The sequence below is a fragment of the Cotesia glomerata genome, linkage group LG4, assembly GCF_020080835.1.
Source record: "Cotesia glomerata isolate CgM1 linkage group LG4, MPM_Cglom_v2.3, whole genome shotgun sequence".
Classification (NCBI taxonomy): Eukaryota; Metazoa; Arthropoda; class Insecta; order Hymenoptera; family Braconidae; genus Cotesia; species Cotesia glomerata.
In genome coordinates, this window is record NC_058161.1 from 3217716 (window position 1) to 3236224 (window position 18509).

General features: G+C 28.2%; 3 protein-coding genes across 6 annotated transcripts; 2 read left to right on the forward strand and 1 right to left on the reverse strand.

Annotated features, from left to right (window-relative positions):
• Positions 1-292: 292 nt before the first annotated feature.
• Positions 293-2766, forward strand: LOC123262960 (putative ankyrin repeat protein RF_0381). The gene is made up of 3 exons (XM_044725472.1): positions 293-428; positions 548-1273; positions 2057-2766. The coding sequence occupies exons 1-3, from the start codon at positions 293-295 to the stop codon at positions 2764-2766; spliced, it is 1572 nt and encodes a 523-aa protein (XP_044581407.1).
• Positions 2767-4436: 1670 nt separating this feature from the next.
• On the reverse strand, positions 4437-7849 carry LOC123264397 (actin-related protein 2/3 complex subunit 4). Its single transcript, XM_044727688.1, has 4 exons — positions 7649-7849; positions 7178-7504; positions 6876-7046; positions 4437-5101 (listed from the first exon to the last, which is right to left on the reverse strand). Exons 1-4 carry the CDS (start codon positions 7649-7651, stop codon positions 5096-5098), a joined length of 507 nt encoding a protein of 168 aa, XP_044583623.1. The 5' UTR covers positions 7652-7849; the 3' UTR covers positions 4437-5095.
• A 2750-nt stretch (positions 7850-10599) lies between these two features.
• On the forward strand, positions 10600-17604 carry LOC123264384 (uncharacterized protein DDB_G0290685-like). Of its 4 annotated transcripts, none has more exons than XM_044727662.1 (6): positions 10600-10988; positions 11065-11289; positions 14032-15000; positions 15103-16176; positions 16210-16326; positions 16366-17604. In XM_044727662.1, exons 1-6 carry the CDS (start codon positions 10895-10897, stop codon positions 17523-17525), a joined length of 3639 nt encoding a protein of 1212 aa, XP_044583597.1. In that variant the 5' UTR covers positions 10600-10894; the 3' UTR covers positions 17526-17604. The 4 variants fall into 4 exon arrangements, with proteins under 4 accessions (XP_044583597.1, XP_044583598.1, XP_044583595.1 ...); XM_044727663.1 differs by having other exon boundaries at positions 16210-16284; positions 16336-17604; XM_044727660.1 differs by having other exon boundaries at positions 16210-17604.
• Positions 17605-18509: the final 905 nt, after the last annotated feature.

Consider the following 18509-nt stretch of genomic DNA (forward strand, 5'->3'; position numbering starts at 1 on the left):
TACGGGTGACCAGTCTAGGGTTAAGAGTGGAAAGAGTGGATCGAAAATTATTTTGAATAATAATTTTATTCTTATAATTGTAGATAAAATAAATTTTTGAGTAAAATAAAATATATAACTTCAAAAGAAGAAAATACAAATGATTATTGTGGAAGTTTTTAATCATTCAATTTTTTGGTGCTGTGCTGCTATTAGATCAAATAAAAATTTTGTGCTCGCTCATTTGTGTATTAAAAAAGTTAATAATACTGAAATTGTCACAAGTGAAAATTAAAAAAAATTATTAATAAAAATGGCATCAAAAAAACCAAGTGAGTGCTCAAATTTAGGATACCACGTAATTTGGGACATACGTAGTGGAAAAATTGATGAAGCTAGAGCAGTTATAGAAAAGCATGGCCTACAATACTTTGAATTGTGGTCGCAAGGTTATGTTCTCCTCTGCGAAGCTCTCAAGAATCATCATGAAAATTTAGCTGAGTATATATTAACATTCTATTAACATTCAACGACGTCAAAGTAAATGATAAGAACGAATTTCAGACAGATACTCCGTTGCACTTAGCAGTTTTAAACAAGTACAAGGGGATCGTCAAGACTTTACTTGATCGTGGTGCGGATATCAATGCTTTAAACTCTGAAGGTATGACTCCACTTGATCTTGCTGCTAATTCTCAGCTCTGTTCCATCGTCGAGTTAATTTTATGCCAGAAAAATGAAGTGATTTCTTCAAAATGGGCCAATTATCCACTGCTGCACAGCGCGGCTACATCTAGCGTGATTATTGTCCAGAATTTGCTGGATAAAGGTCTGGAAGTAGACTTTCTTAAAGATGGATTGACTCCACTGCATCGTGCAACGTTCAGCGGTTGCTTGGCTGTCGTTAAATGCCTTGTAGAACATCAAGCTAATATCAACGCCGTATCAAATTCTAATTATCATCTTGGGTTCGCGGCACGTTATGTAGCGCAATTGAGTGCTAAGCAAGCTATGTCGTATTTGGATCGGAAAAATACTTCTCCCATTAGCTCCGCTTACCAAGATAAAGAAACGCCACTTAGCCTCGCTTTATTATTGTCTAATGAAAAAATTATTAATGTCTTCTTAAGCCATGGTGTTGACATTAACACAGTAATGCATAATGGATTAACCCCTTTGCAATACGCAGTAAAAAATGATAAGGAATCAATGGTTCTTTTTTTGTTGAAACATGGGGCTGATATCAAAATTTTAGATAAAAGTGGCCGCAGTATTTTACATTTCACATTACCTCGTAAAATATGGAGCAAATGTTAATGCATTAGATAAATTTTCACAGGAGACAAAAGAGTCTTTTCTCACCTCCGGGCGGAAAGCGTCAATTTTCCTCCCGCTGCGCTAAACGAAAATGCCGCTTTCCGCCTCCGTCGAGGAGAAATAGTATATTTCTTACCTAGGGCAGGAAAATAAGAAATGTCTCAGATTATATGTAATTGTTGACCGAGGCGAAGCCGAGGTCGACAAACATGTGATCTGAGGCTTTCTTATTTCCTGCCCGTGGTGAGAATACTATTTTTCTCCTCGACGGAGGCGGAAAGCGGCATTTTCATTTAGCGCAGTGGGCGGAAAATTGACGCTTTCCGCCCGGAGGGGAGAAAAATAGTATACACACCACGGGCAGTAAATAATAAAGCCTCAGATCACATGTTTATTGACCTCGGCTTCGCCTCGGACAACAATTACATGTGATCTGAGACATTTCTTATTTTACTGCCCTAGATGTGTAATATACTATTACTTCATCGGGCAGTTGATAATTCAAGCCGTGAAATGTTAAAAGTCGTCGAATTTTTAATCAAACATGGTGCTAACGTTGATGCTGTTAACAAGTATCCCTGTTGAAAAGCTCCAATAAGATCCCATCAAAAGCGACAAAAGCCACTTGGAAACCAACAAAATTTATGGGTTTTCTAAGTGGCTTTTGTCGCTTTTGATGGGATCCTATAGGAAATTTTAAACAGGGATGACGTTACGCCGATATTTGGTTCTATAAATAGAAATTATTTCGGTAAAACAGTCTCTAAATCCGCAGTATTACTTTTAAAAGCCGGTGCTAATGTTAATGCAAAAAATCGGAAAGGTGAAGCTCTGCTTCACTGTGCCTGCGAAAATGGTAACCTCCGTGGTGTTAAAACTCTGTTGAAATATGGCGCTGATATTAATTTGCGGAGTTTTAGGAATATGCTGCCTATAGAAAACTTATTAACTCTTACAGTACTTGATACAATTGAAAAACTTGAAATAGTGAAATTAATTCATCAGCGAGCTATTTTTTTGCAAATGGCCGATCTGTATTTGGATAAATTCTACAGTCGTAGTACTACAACTAACTTCAACTGGTCTGGACGTCATTTAGATAATTTTATAGTCTCTACCGAAAAGAAAGCGTGTGAAGAGATAAATGATTTGAAGAAGAAATACATTGCTTGTAATCTCACATTCTATAGCCTACTCATGAAAAGTTCACATGAGTTGGCTATTTATAAACGAAACCCAGCAATAAATAAAATTATTCAATCTATTGATATTTTGGAGGTATTTCCTATTTATGGTAGTATTATTCTACGAAACTTGGTTGCAGCTTCAGCTCCGATGAAAATGATTGAAGAAGCTAAGAAACGTGATATTTATAGAGTTTTTCCTCAAATATCAATCGAAATAATTGAACATATATTCAAGTTTTTAAATAATGATGATTTTTTTAATCTTATCCGAGCTCTAATATAGAATTATTTATGTATATTTATTCAAATTTTCAATTGATATACCTGATGTGAGTAAGAGTTTCTTTATTAACAGCAGCCATATCTTCATCAGCATTTTTCATCATCATCAGTAGCAATTTTTTCAAAATGAGATTTCTTCTTAGGTTTTTTATTTTTACCCACAAAATTTTCAGACTACTTAAGAATTGTTAGAATATTATTTAAAAATTTTTATTGGAAATTTTCTTTTGACTGTTTATGTATTAGAATTCAATAAATAATTATAATAAAAATTAATTATTGTTAAATTGATTTTCCATGTTAATTATTATTTAAATAAATTTTCTTAGAAATATGAACAAAAATTAATTAGTTTTATTAAAAAAAAAAAATTTAATTAAACATTTTAGAAAATTAGTACCTATTTTATTAGGATAGGATAACAAAAGTCCTATTTTGACATATTTTGATAATTTCTCATATCTTCAGTATTTAAAAAAAAAAAAAATTTCAGAATTATTTAAAAATTAACATGATTATTCATATCAAATAAATGAAATATACCAAGTACATTTTTATTAAGTCTGTATTATTCTATTACACTTTGACATGTTTAATTTTGTTTTTATTTTTAATAAAAACTAGCAACCTTGCGGTCATTATGTGATTGCCGTGACTTGTGAACTATGAATAAATAAAATTTTGCTTTATTAAATAATGACTTGTTAAATTGCACTGTACTTTCTTAAATATTGACGTTTTTAAAGATATAAGCTCATCCTGATGTTACACGCATCAAGAGCTTTCATTTGAGTACCCACATGCATTTTTCATATATTTTATATATTTCATATATATATGATATTTATAAAATATATGAAAAGTGCATGTGGGTACTCAAATGAAAGGTATCGATGAGTGTAACATCGAAATGAGCTTATATCTTTAAAAATGTCAATAGTTTACAAGATATTTGTTAAAATGCCCTGTGCTTTTCTAACTATTGACGTTTTTAAAGATATAAGCTCATCTCGATGTTACACTCATCAAGAGCTTTCATTTGAGTACCCACATGCATTTTTATATATTTTTCATATATATATATATATATATATATATATATATATATATATATATATATATATATATATATATATATATATATATATATATATAAATATATGAAAAATTGATGTGGGTACTCAAATTAAAGGTCTTGATGAGTGTAACATCGAGATGAGCTGATTACTTTTAAAACGCAATAGTTCACAAGATATTTGTTAAAAATGCCCTGTACTTTCTTAAATGTTGACGTTTTTAAAGATATAAGCTCATCCCAATGTTACACTCATCAAGAGCTTTCACTTGAGTACCCACATGCATTTTTATATATTTCTCATATACACATATATATAAATATATAACTTATATGAAAAATTGATGTGGGTACTCAAATGAAAGGTCTTGATGAGTGTAATGTCGGAGTGAATTTATATCTTTAAAAATGTCAATATTTCATGAGATATAAGGTAATTCTCTTAATAATATAGATGACTATTTTCCTTAATATTTTATAAAAAAATGTCATTAAATAATTAACGTCAAAATTTATCAATAATTTTTCTTTTGTTACAAATTTTCTATATTATAATAAAGATTTAGGTGCTAATAATTAGAAAAAAAAAGTGAATGATTTTTATTTACTCAATAGAGATTTATTAAATATAAATTACAATGCTGGAAGTTCGAAGAAGTAATCACTATTTTAATTAGCAATTACACCCTATCGATAAAGACCAAAGAGCACCTTATAATTCTATGTTTTATTTTCATTTTATTTTTATAACAAGTATTTTACAATCATTCATTATCTAAATGCTGTTTTGTTTTAATCCGTTCGGCAGTTGTTACAAATTAACTTTTATTTTTATCAATAAACTTATTCAATTATTATTTATATATTTATATTTAAAGATGAGAGGTGTTGAAGTACTTATTAAAAATATAATAAAATAAAAAACGATTTTTATCAACAAAGTGTTTTATCGGAATGGAAATGCATGATTTTACTTTTTTAAGTTTCATTTAGTCTGTACGTGTATTTAAATTGCACAATGTGAGCGATAGACTCTCTGGAGTATTTATGAAAAATGATTAATGTTTAGTTTTTTAGTAACTAATCTACAAATTGCCCTGATTATCCTTTTATTTATTTGCTTATTGGTCGTAGTACAGAATTAAAAATAATAAAAAAAATAAATTATTCGAAAGATCCTCTGTCGTTGATTTCTTTTTCTCTCCACTGCAGAGCTATCGCTAACGATTTTAAATCGTTTTTTTTTCTTTGCTTATTAAAACTGTAATAAACAAAATTAATTGATAGATTAAATAATTATTCATAATAAATTATTAAATTAACAATCATAAAAAAAATGAATTATTATCTTTCAGAAATTTTTAAAATACATAATTTCTCATTTCTTAGAATAAATTATAAAAAAATTAAATTTTTTGCCGTGACGTGAATCATAAATAAATAATGACTTTTGTTAAATTGCACTGCACTTTTTTAACTATTGACGTTTTCAGAGACATAAGCTCATCCCGATGTTATACTCATTAAGAGCTTTTATTTGAGTACCCACATGCATTTTTCATATATTTTACATATTTCATATATATGATATTTATAAAATATATGAAAAGTGCATGTGGGTACTCAAATGAAAGGTCTCGATAAGCGTAATTTCGGGGTGAGCTTATATCTTTAAAAATGTTAATAGTTCACAAGATACAAGGTCATTCATTAATTATTGACATTTTTTAAGATATAAACTCATTTCGATGTTACACTCATCAAGAGCTTTCATTTGAGTACCTACATGCATTTTGATATATTTTTCATATATACATATATATAATATAAATAAATATATGAAAAATTGATGTGGGTACTCAAATGAAAGGTCTCGATGAGTGTAATGTCAGGATGAGCTTATATCTTTAAAAATGTCAATAGTTCACAAGATACAAGGTCATTTATTAAATATTGACATTTTTTAAAATACAAACTCATTTCGATGTTACACTCAAGAGCATTCATTTGAGTACCCAAATGAATTTTTATATATATATATATATATAATATATATATATATATATATATATATATATATATATATATATATATATATATATATATATATATATATATATATATATGAAAAATTGATGTGGGTACTCAAATGAAAGGTCTCGATGAGTGTAATGTCGGGATGAGCTTATATCTTTAAAAATATCAATAGTTGACAAGATACAAGGTCATTCATTAATTATTGACATTTTTTAAGATATAAACTCATTTCGATGTTACACTCATCAAGAGCTTTCATTTGAGTACCCACATGCATTTTGATATATTTTTCATATATACATATATATAATATATATAAATATATAAAAAATTGACGTGGGTACTTACATGAAAGGTCTCGATGAGTGTAATGTCGGGATGAGTTTATATCTTTAAAAATGTTGATAGTTTACTAGATTCAAGGTCATTTCTCAATTATGTATCTAGAGATAGAGCATTTTCGAATGCAGCCTAAATACTTATTATTATAATAAATTGACTATCGGTGAAAAGGCACAAATTCAAGTCAAGACCTTTGCAATGACACTAAATTTCACTAAAAAAAACCGATTTTATCATATGACTATCCTGGAGACAAAATTTTTCTTATTTTTTTGATAATATAGATAATTCACTAATTTTTTTCATGAATTAATTTGATTAAAACTACTAAATAATATTATTAATAAAAAATAAATATTAATTTTGATTAAAAAAAATTAAAAATCTCAAATTTTAATAATCAATCATTGCACTGTTAATAAATTTCATTTTTTTGAAAAGATCAATTTAAATTAAATTGACTGATTTTTAGTCAAAAAAATTTGTAACAATTTGTTTTAATAGAGAAATTACATATTTTAAATTAATATACTAAAAATTTTAACTAAAATATTCTAGCAAAATAAAATATTAAAAAAAATAGTAAAAGACTTTTTGTCACCTAAAATTATATTTTAATAATTTAAATATAAAATTAAAAATATAAAAATTTTTACCCTTTTTAAAAACTCTTCAGCACAAATACGAGCTCTTGCGTTCATAGATAATTTCATTTCACTTATTTCTCTGTCGATTTCTTCCATAAAATGTATAACAAAATCTATTATTTTGTGCTTATACATTTGTTCAACATGAATATTTGTAATAAGAAAACTTATATCATATCCCTAGAAGAAAAAAAAATAAATAAAATCTACATTAACAATAATAAAAAACTCCAGCAGTTAAAACCAACTCTAAATAATAATTAATAAAGAAAAAAATAATAAATAATCATTAATAAAAAATGAAAACTTACTTTGACAGGTACTCTCCTGAGAATCATAAAATTCTCAGCTCTCATCATCATGAATCTTGTGAACTTATGACACAAAATTCTCTCCATTTCATCAACTTGTTTAACAGCTATACTTATCCTCATACTATTAATACTCGATTCAATTAAAACTTTTTCCTTATCATTCCTACTTACAATAACTGGAGTCAACAATAATTCTTTACTCATACCGACTTCTATTTCAGGTTTATTGTGTTTTTCAACAATTTGTGACTGAAAATTCTCCATACACATCGCTGCTGTAAGCGTACGCCTCACAGCTGTTAAATACGGTTTTAATGTGCCAGACTAAAATAAAAAATAACAAAATTAATATTATTTCACTATCACAATTTTAGTAATTTAATATAAAGGAAATGTGATAGTGATAAGATAAACTAGCACTTTAATTTCTAACCTATATTCTCAATATATTTCCTTTAAAATACTTACCATGTTTACAGGAAGATTCGGATATATTATTGTAGGTAATAATTAAAAGTAAACTTTATCACTTAGCGGTTATTATTTATACAAATAAATATTATTTGTAAACATGTGAAAGATGACACATTACGATTGTAAAATATAAAATAGAGGAGGTTTTAAAACACTTTCAAAGGGGCTTGGCCGTTCTTTTTTATTACTGCGAATTTTAGGGTTTGTTTTAATGTTTTGCTTCGCTACATATTGCTCTGTGGGTATTGTATAGAAGATGTAGGAAATTAACAGCAGCGTACTCGCTGTCATGTGTCATAATGGCGCCAAGTCACGAGAAAAGTATTGTTAAAATATTAAAATAAGTGTAAATTATAATGAAACTAAAATTAGCCGACGGTGAAAAATTTGTGAAAATAAAGTTAGCCGACTTCTAAACATTTTTAGAATTTTTTTTATTAAAAAAATGATTACAAAAAAATAGAAAAAAAAATTTCATTTGTAAAAAACTTTAAAAACTGCAAGTGCAATTTTTAAAAAATATTTTTTTGTTCTAATTTAATTATTAAAAAAAAAATCAAAAAATTCAAAACGTCGGCTAACTTTACTTTTATGAAAAATTAAAATTTTTTTTTTATTAATTAAATTAGCAATAAAAAAATATTTTTTTAAAATTGCACTTATAGTTTTTCTAATTTTTTACATGTGCAATTTTTTCTTTTAATTTTTTTGTAATAATTTTATTAATAAAAAAAATTTTGAAAATTGTCACTTTGCAATTTTTTTAATCTTCTTTAATAAATAAATTATGGCAAAAAAAAACTATTAAAAAAATGGACTTGTAGAAATTTTAATAAATTAAAAATGCAATTTTTTTAAAATAATTTTTTTGTTAAAGAAAATTAAAAAGTTGTCAAGTGACAGCTAAATTAAATGTCATGTAAATTATACAGATATTAACAATAAAAATAATAAATTTTAAAAATTACATTTAAAAAAATTTTTTTTTTCTAAGTTAAAGTTTTTTTCATTTTTCATTCGTTTGACAGCTATTAAAATTGTCCAATCATTTATATTGACACTTATAATAGTAATAAATTATTAAAATTAATTTAAGTGATATTTTATAATTTTAAGAATTTTTTTTTTATAAATAATGTCAAAAAAAAATTATTAATAAAAATAAAAGTATAAAAACCTGCAAAGTTTTTCCAAAAAAAATCATGAAAATTTTTTCTAATAAAATATTATGACTCACCAAGATGTCTTCAACCTAGAACAAAAAAAAATAGTATTTATTATTGAATAAATTAATTGTTAATAATAAATAATAATACCCATACTCGCTGTTACATGTTATGATGGCGCCAATTCACGAGAAAAGTATTATTAAAATATTAAAATAAGTGTAAATTATACAAAAAGTAACAATAAAAATATTAAATTTTAAAAATGACATTATAAAAATTTTTCTTTTCTATAATTGAAGTTTTTTCATTTTTCATTCGTTTGACAGCTATCAAAATTGTCCAATCATTTATAGACATAATATTAACCCGTCAGCACTCACGTTATGAGCATTTTGCTCACACAACAACATCCGACTTATAGAGTGGCGCTGTAGTGCAAGTGAGACACTAAAATTCACGTGAGTTTTGACTGGTTAATAAATTATTAAAATTAATTTAGCTGAAACTTGAAAATTTAAAGGAGTAATTTGTAAAAAGTTTAGAAAATTCAAAAGTGTATGCTTCATAATCTCATTTTTCATTAATAAAATTGATTAAATTAAAAAATAAAATAAAATACTTTTAAATTTTTCACGCCATATTGTCCATCCAGAAAAGAAAGGTACTGCGCATGTGTAGTAAACGGACATTTTCATAGGCATAGATATATAAATGACAGTCACTTAAAAATTTTTTAATTTTATTTATCAAAAAAATTTGTTCTAAAAAATTGCATTCTTTATTTTTAAATTTCTACGTGTCAATTTTTTTTTGCCATAATTTATTTACTATAAAATTTTTAAAATGATTAAATGTGTGCTAAATTAATTTTCATATAAATAAACGATTAGTGAATTTTTAGTTTATTGTTAATTATAAATAAACTACATTAAATTAGACCGTGATATTCGAAAGGACAGTTTTAAATCATACTGAAGTGTATAAAGTGTATTAAGTATTTCGGCAGTTATCGCAAAATTTTATTTTCATAAAAAGTTAGTAGCAGAGTTTTTGAATGCTGATCAAATCATCTGGCATCGTCCGGTAGAGAAATAGCAGTTAAGTGACGTTTGATAGCAAGTATGTATTAAAATAAATAATTTTTTAATAAATTATTTATTTTAATATATAAGGATACCCTTCTGCATATTATTTCTCCGCCGAGGTTTGTTAATAATAATTAAACTGAAAATAATAAGCATCTAAAAATTTTTTTATTTTACAAAGAAAAATTTTAAACTATTTAAAAAATTTCTTTTAAAAATTAAATTTATCAATAAAAAAAATTTTCAGATGTTTGTTTTTTTAGTTTAATTAATTTTTTATTTAATTTTTAAAATTTTGACCTGATTTTTTGACAGAAAATTATTTTTTATTTATTTAAATTGTTAATTATTTTAATGCTACTCAGAAATTTCTATTTTATTTTAAATTCATGACATTAAAGCGTATAGTCACTCGAGAATTTTTTAATTTTTTTTAACAAACAAATTTATTCAAAAAAATTACTTTAAAAAATTGCATTTTTTATTTTATAAAATTTCTAAATGTCAATTTTTTTTCTAATTTTTTTTGCTATAATTTATTAAAAAAAAAAAATTCTAAAAATTATTAAATATCTGCTAAATTTATTTTCATTTTAAATTCAAATTGAATTTAATCGCATTCTATTATTTCATCAAACGGTATGTCAGTTTTTACTTGAAGCCGGCTGTAAATATTTACACTTACACACTATATAGCCTCTATTTTACGCGGGTAATGTTTGTTATGATCACGACAGTCATTTACTATCCGTCATCACAGTTATTTATTTAATTATCTTAACAAATATTAAAAAAAAAAAATTAATAATTAAAAAGTGGCTTGTTTTTTGTGCTCACAATTTGTGATCACCCGACCGTGAAATTTTTAACCGGTTATTTGCGCACAAATGAGCGTCAAACCCAATATTTTGAGGTTAGATTGTCGAGTGAAAAAAATCTTTGGTTCAATTTAAATAATTATAATTATATCACAAAAATAAATAATTATGGCAAGAAGAAGAAGCTTGAATCGTCGTCGCTCACGAGGATCACTGAATAATTCTGGTGTTCTCAATGATGACACCAATGTCTACAATGACGGTATGTATATTTAATTTTATTATTTATATTTAATTTAATAGTAATTTTTTATTTTTTTATTCATTTTAATTTTTAGATGATGAACTCTGGTTCAGACGTCTCCCTGATGAATCAAATATGTCAAAGTACTTAGGATCTACGTCTTCCTCCAGGTACTCAAAGTCCATTTTAAATCCTGACTCTGGTGTTATTCAACTTTTGGGTAGTGATGAGTCGTTTTGGCAACGGTTGGATGATAGTGACTCAAATATGATGCCACGGAAAAGGACTCAACCTAGTCCTAAAAAATCTGTTAGGAAATGTAAGTTTATTAGATTCTTATTTTTAATATTTTATTGTGAATATTTACAGATATATGTAGTCAATAATTAGAAGCATGAGCCATTGGAATAAATTATTTTAAAATAATTCAGTTATTGCAAAATTTTATCTTTAATTATTAAGATTTTATGCTCTAAAAAATACAGTAATAAATTTTTAATTTTTAATTCTTGATTATTTACATTATTGAGAGAATAATTAAGATATGACTTTGTATCTTGTGAACTATTAACATTTTTAAAGATTTAAGCTCATCCGGATGTTACACTCATCAAGACCTTTCATTTGAGTACCCACATTAATTTTTCATATATATTATATATATATATATATATATATATATATATATATATTACTAATGACTCGCAAATGCGATTACAGCGCAAAATGAATTGCTGTGTTCGCTATATCTATAAAATTGCGAGGGCTGAACACATTACTCCGTACTTTAAGAGGCTGGGTTGGTTAAAGCTGATTGACAGAAGAAACTACTTTATAGCATGCCTCTTTTACAAAGAAATATATTTAAATTATCGTCAGCTATTTAAATGTCACTTAGAATTTTTGCCGGTTGCGTTGCGTAGAGGCGATGTAAGGGAAGATTATCTGCGGCTACCTAGATCTAATTGTTGTATGTATGATAACTCGTTTCTTGTTCATGGTATATGTATCTGGAATGCGCTGCCAGCTGAAATTACAAAAGCCGAAAGTTTTGAAATATTCCGTAGACTGTGCTATGATTATTATTTCCAAAATTATTGATCTGCTATATTGAACGTTTATTACTGCTATTGAAGGTTGTTGAGCTTTGTATAACACAAGTATTATTTATAAGCATGATTAACATGTTATTACTGTTAATTAATATATTTATTTTGATTTTATTTTTATGTATATAAAACTCTGTACATCATACACTAATTATAAATGTATATTTGATGATGGTTCTGAGGGAGCCTAGGCTCTAGAGTCCAATAAAATTATTATCTATCTATCTATCTATATTAGAGTGGGCCAAAAAAACTGACTATTTTTTTTTTTTAGTCTCGAGTGAAAAAATGTTAGTTTTTGATGTTTTAAGAGAGCCCTCACCAAAGGACAGCTCAAAAAAAAATTTTTAAGAGGTCACTCCAAATTTTTTAAAATTTCAAAAATCGAATTTTTTTTTTTAATTTTTTTTCTCGTTACGGTATAATTTTATAAACCGGAAAAAATAAAATTCTGAAAGTTTCAGTTCAAAATTTAAATTTTGAAAGGTCGCTCATAATTTTTTTTTTTTTCTTTAATTAGTCATATCGCCGACTTTAAGTGTTGGGAGTGGTACGTTGGGGTCTTTTTGGTTTGTAAAAATCTTAAACTACGCGGCAAGGTCAAATCTCAACCAAGCTGGTTTCTAAGACCAGCCTGGGATTCGAATCCACGCTTGGAAGTTTATTAAATAAAATTATTAAATTAAAAAAAATTATTTTTTCTGTATTGAGCTTGATTTTTAGTTCATCTCGTGATGTATTTTTATCGATTATGGTACTAAATAAAAAAAAAAAAAAATGCATGGAATTTTAATTCGAATTGTAAAAGGTCGCTCGAAAAAATCTAAACTAATGCACTAATAAATTGAAAAAAATTATGAGCAACCTTTCAAAATTTAAATTTTGAACTGAAATTTTCAGAAACTTATTGTTTTTTAGTCTATAAAATTATATCATAACGAGAAAAAAAATTAAAAAAAAAAAGTTCGATTTTTGACGATTTTTGAAATTTTAAAAAATTTGGAGTGACCTCTTAAAAATTTTTTTTTAAGCTGTCCTTTGGTGAGGGCTCTTAAAACATCAAAAACTAATATTTTTTCACTCGAGACTCAAAAAAAAAAAATAGTCAGTTTTTTTGGGCCACCCTAATATGTATATATGAAAAATATATCAAAACGCATGTGGGTACCCAAATGAAAGCTCTTGATGAGTGTAACATCAGGATGAGCTTACATCTTTAAAAATATCAATAATTAAGAAATGACCTTGTATCTTGTAAACTATTGACATTTTTAAAGATATAAGCTCATCCCGATACTACACTCATCGAAACTTTTTATTTGAGTACCTACATGCATTTTTGATATATTTTTCATATATACGTATTTATAATTTATAAAATATATTTATTCCTTTAACGTACAATTTTTAGGAGTATTTCCTTGATGTACGGTTATATAAAATATATAAAAAATTGATGTGGGTACTCAAATAAAAGGTCTTGATGAGTGTAACATCGGAATGAGCTTATATCTTTAAAAACATCAATAGTTAAAAAAGTACAGTGCAATTCAATAAAAGCCATTATTTAAAAAACCAAAATTTTTTTTATTTATAGTTCACAAGTCTCGGCAGTCACATAGTGACTGCAAGGTTGCTAATTTAATTATTATTGTATTTTTTAGAGCTTGAGAAAGTCTCAATAATAACTGATTAAATTAATTTGATAAAATTTATTCTGAAAACATAAATTAAAATCAATTGGTAAATATAATTTATGGATTTTTATTGATTTAGAAATGTTTTTTTTTAACTTCAATTTTCATTATAAAATTTTAGTTTAAAAAAAAGAATAATTGAAATTATAATTAGTAATTTTATTTAAAATAAAAAACAAAAAATTCTTAAATTTAATTATTTTGTGACCCTGATTAATTTTTATAATTATTTTTCCATTAATTAATTTTTTCCAGCTAACATGACAAACGAAACATTAACATCAGAGTCATCAACAATCCCTCCACCAAAGCGCAGAAAGCTGCTAGGATCCAAACCCCGTAAAAGCACCGGAGACGTTTTCTCCCAAGCATTTGACTCTGAACCAGCAGTAGAATCCGAGCCAGCACGAGCATCTAACCGGCATGTACAAGATCCCCGTCAGTCTTTATCTCAAAGCGAAATGATAGACCGAGGTCACCGTTCAGGCTTCCAGTCATCAGAAAGCGAGCACGAGCCACGAGCCAAGAGAACAATCTTCAAGAAACCTCGCCGCGCTAGTTCTGGTATTTCCCGAGTTTCTCTCTACGAAAAAGTCCTCGACGAAACCGACGTATCAGCAGTTGGACCTTCTCAGCCTCCCGAAGACCGAAGAACCATCGTCAAGCCTCGTACTACATTTTCAAACTCACCTCGGTACAGTTCCCAGAATAAGAACAATCTAAGCCAACGAAGCTCAACCAGAAGCAAAAATGGAGATGGAACCATAGAGAGCGACAGTGATCTTGATCTAGCCTCTCAACAACGTCCGCGATTCAGACAACATGTAGCTCAATCTGGAGATCCCTTTGCTAGTATCATCAGCGAAACTAGTTCTGAAAAAGAACAGAGCCCCGATCAGTCCAAAAAATCAATATCAATATCAGAATCTAGAAGAGACGAAAATTTAAGACCAGAAATAGAAAATCAGGATGAAAATGACAACAAATCTTTGACTTCAGGAGGATCTCAATCTAATTCAAGAAGCAGTAATAATTTTGTACTTCGTGACTCAGCTGGTGAACATTCTGATAGAGGCAAAAATTTATTAAGAACTCGTGCATCTTCGGTACATTCTGATATTTCGGAGAACAAATCTTCAACGACTAGTATCAGTGAAACTTTTAAGTCAATAGAAAATCTTCCTTTGGAGGAAGAGACTAATAGTCAAAATTACGAGCCTATTGGAGAAGAAGAAGAAGAAGAAGAAGAAGAAGAAGACGAAGACGAAGACGAAGACGAAGACGAAGAAGAAGAAGAAGAAGAAGAAGAAGACGAAAAAGACGAAAAAGAAGAAGGTGGTGAAGAGCCAATGGAAACAGAAGAAATTTTAAATCCAAGTCAAAGTCAGAAAATTCTTGAAGAAAGTATTGTTGAAGAAGCTTCAGGTTTTAGAGCTGATGATTTTGAGGAAGATGAAGAGGTTGTTGATAAAGAAAATAGGAAGAGTCTTAATAATTTAGAGGATGTTGATGTTTCTCAGGCACAGAGTCCAAAGAAAGGTAGGAAGAGTAGACAAACTTCTGATGCGATTATTAGTCAGCAAGAGAAGGAGATTTCAAGGGTTGAATTGAATGATAGGCGCAGAACTAGGCAGAGTGAAGGTGAGTCAGTTAGAAATAGTCCTCAAGCTAGGGTTGAGGTGAGGAAGAAGAGTGTAGGGAAAAAATCTCATAGGAGAGTTTCTGAGGTTGATAATTTGAATTCGGGAATTGAAGCTGATAAAAGTTTGAGTGGGTCGGCGAGGAAGACGAGGTCTGGAAGAGTTTTGGAGGATGGAACTCCTGAGAAAAGTTTGGGGAAGGGTAAGGCTAGGAGGTCTAAGGATAAAGTAAATGAAGAGGAGATTGGAGTTAGTTTGGAGAAGAGTTTGACGGATTCACAGAGGAAGACTTGGTCTGGAAGGGTTTCTAAGGAAGTTTTGAGGGATGGTAGTGAGTTTGCTGAGCGGTCGAGAATTGTTTTGGAGGAAGGGAAGAAAATTCAGAGGAGAATTTTTGGAGATTCGGAGGATGAGGATGAGGTGGTGAATAGGAAGGTTAAGGAGGTTGGTGGAGGGAATGAGAGGCTGGGAGGAAAAGATCATAGTCAGAAAAGTTTTGATGAAGTGGAGGGTCAGGAAGCTGGAGAAAGTTTTAGGGGTGAAGAAGTGGGTTCAGTTGTTGGGGATTTGGACGGTGGAGAAAGAAGTAAAGCTGATGATCAAGAAGATGATGAGAAAGATGAGGAGGAAGTTAGTCAGGATAGAAGTAATCAGGAAGATAATGAGAAAAGTCAGGAAGTAGAAAATCAGGAAGGTAATGAAGAAGTTAGTCGGGAAGTTGGTGAAGAAATAAGTTCAGGAGTTGAAAATCAAGAAGAAGGCGAAGAAGTAGAAGAAGATGATGAAGAGGAAGAAGAAGAAATAAGTCTAGAAGTAGAAAATCAGGAAGGTGATGAAGAAATAAGTCCAGTAGAAAATCAAGAAGAAGGAGAAGAAGAAGAAATAAGTCTAGAAGTAGAAAATCAGGAAAGTGATGAAGGAATAAGTCCAGAAGTAGAAAATCAGGAAGGTGATGAAGAAATAAGCCTGGAAGTGGATAATAAAGAAGATGAAGAAGCAGAAGAAGAAATAGCTAAAAAAACTCCTCGTAAAGAAAAAGAAATAAGTAGAATTGAAAGTATAGACCGTAAAAAAAAGAAATCAATTTCTAAACGTAAATCTAAATTAGGTTCACCGAAACATTCTTCAACGCGTTATTTTAATAAAGATAAAAGTTCAGATGAGTTTGATAGTGATGAAATTGATGAAGAGTTAGATAAGTATGTCAGAAATACTTCCAAGATGTCTTTACAAAATAAAAGTAAACCTAGAGAAATAAATCCGACTCCAAGTGACTTACCCTTCCGTGAAAGTGATTCCGACAATGATAATTTAGGTGAGGCTATTCAAGAGGGTATTGCAGAAGCTAGACCATCAGAAACTCGACCTGGTACGTCAAGGACAGTGAATAAAGCTGTAGAATCTAACAAGTCAGTAGGGTCTAAGCAGCTTCAGAGTAACCAGAGGTCTATCTTGAGCTTTTTTAGCAACAGCACTGCAAGACCATCTTTGCATATCAGTACCAAGCCGCTTGCGTCTTCGGATCTGCTGAAAGAAGTCGATGCTAGGATGAAGGAAATAAAGAAGCGGCGGGATGAGTCTTTTGCTAAGCAAATGGAGGAAGAAATGGCTGTTATTAAGGCGAAGCCGGTGAAGTTGATGCCGGTGAAGAAGAAAGTTGGTGTCAGCTTGGTTAAGAAGAGTGTTAAGGCTAAAGAGGTTAATAAGGCGTTTATTGTTAATGGGGTGGTTTATAGGAAGCCGAGGTTGCCTAGGCCGAAGCACTGGGCCACTGATAGGCTTTATAAATTTTTGTGGAAGAAAATGGAAGCTAAATATGAGCTCCAGACAAGACTCAAGTCGGAAAAGTTTGTTACTGAGCTTGCTAAGGCTGTTGAAGTTATTATAAAGAAGAAAGAGTATAAGGATTATAAATTTGTGTTGGAAGAGCTGATGAAGAAAATGGCACGGTTGGGGATTATTGTTACGAGGAAGGATTTCTATGATTTTTGCTATGATTTTCTGCCGTATGAGTTCAGGGAGAAGGTCACTCCTATGCTGCTTCCTGGAGCTGTTCATCTGGTTCCGTTTGAGCCGCAGAAACTCAATACACCGATATTGGAAGGTTGATTTGCGTGGAGAGGGTATTTAGAGAATATTTTGACTCAGGGATAGGGAACAATGTAATTTTTATTAAAAATTTGTAATATGAGTAAAAAATAATTAATATTCTAGAGTTAGTTTAATTATTTATAAATTTAATTTCAGTTGGTGACATTTATTAAAATAATATTGTTAATAATAATAGTTATTTAACTTGTAATTTGATGAGTATCTAAATAATTAAATAATTATTTTGTTTAGTAATAAAAAGAAGCTATTTTGATAAATGAAAATGTTTGTTACTTTTATAAAATTTTGGATTTTTTTTTTCATGTGAATTTAGTATTAAAAATATAATTCTATTCAATATTGTCTATAAAAATAATTTTATTCAATATTGTCTGCAAAAAATAATATTATTTCAGGTGGTAAATTATTGAAATAAATTTTTATTTTTTTAGAATATAAATCCAAACGCTAGAATGAAATTTGTAAATATTAATATTGGCGTTGTTTGATTAAAAAAACAAAATATATAATAATTAATATTCTAGAATTATCAGTTCAATTATTTATAAATTTAATTTCAGTTTGTGACATTTATTAAATTAATATTGTTGATAATAATACTTATTTAACTTGTAATTTGATGAGTATCTAAATAATTAAATAATTATTTTGTTTGGTAATAAAAAGAAGCTATTTTGATAAATAAAAATGTTTGTTACTTTTATAAAATTTTGGATTTTTTTTTCATGTGAATTTAGTGTTAAGAAAATAATTTTATTCAATATTGTCTAGAAAAAATAATATTATTTCAGGTGGTAAATTATTAAAATAAAATTTCTTATTTAAAATCTAAATTTAAATGCTAAATTGAAATTTTAAAATATTAATCTTGTCGCTGTTACATTGAAAAAAAATTTATACAGTTATAAAAAACAAGATATATAATTAATCCTTTATTACACTTATTAATTTAAAAAAATTGAATGATTTTCCTAATTCTTA

Coding starts and splice junctions, on each gene's coding strand:
- LOC123262960 (XM_044725472.1), top strand. CDS start 293: ATGGCATCAAAAAAACCAAGTGAGTGCTCAAATTTAGGATACCACGTA. Junction 429..547: donor CTTTGAATTGTGGTCGCAAG/GTTATGTTCTCC, acceptor AATTTCAGACAG/ATACTCCGTTGCACTTAGCA. Junction 1,274..2,056: donor TTTACATTTCACATTACCTC/GTAAAATATGGA, acceptor TCGGTAAAACAG/TCTCTAAATCCGCAGTATTA.
- LOC123264397 (XM_044727688.1), bottom strand. Junction 7,047..7,177: donor TCAGGAGAGTACCTGTCAAA/GTAAGTTTTCAT, acceptor TTTTTCTTCTAG/GGATATGATATAAGTTTTCT.
- LOC123264384 (XM_044727660.1), top strand. CDS start 10,895: ATGGCAAGAAGAAGAAGCTTGAATCGTCGTCGCTCACGAGGATCACTG. Junction 11,290..14,031: donor TAAAAAATCTGTTAGGAAAT/GTAAGTTTATTA, acceptor AATTTTTTCCAG/CTAACATGACAAACGAAACA. Junction 15,001..15,102: donor TCAAAATTACGAGCCTATTG/GAGAAGAAGAAG, acceptor AAAAAGACGAAA/AAGAAGAAGGTGGTGAAGAG.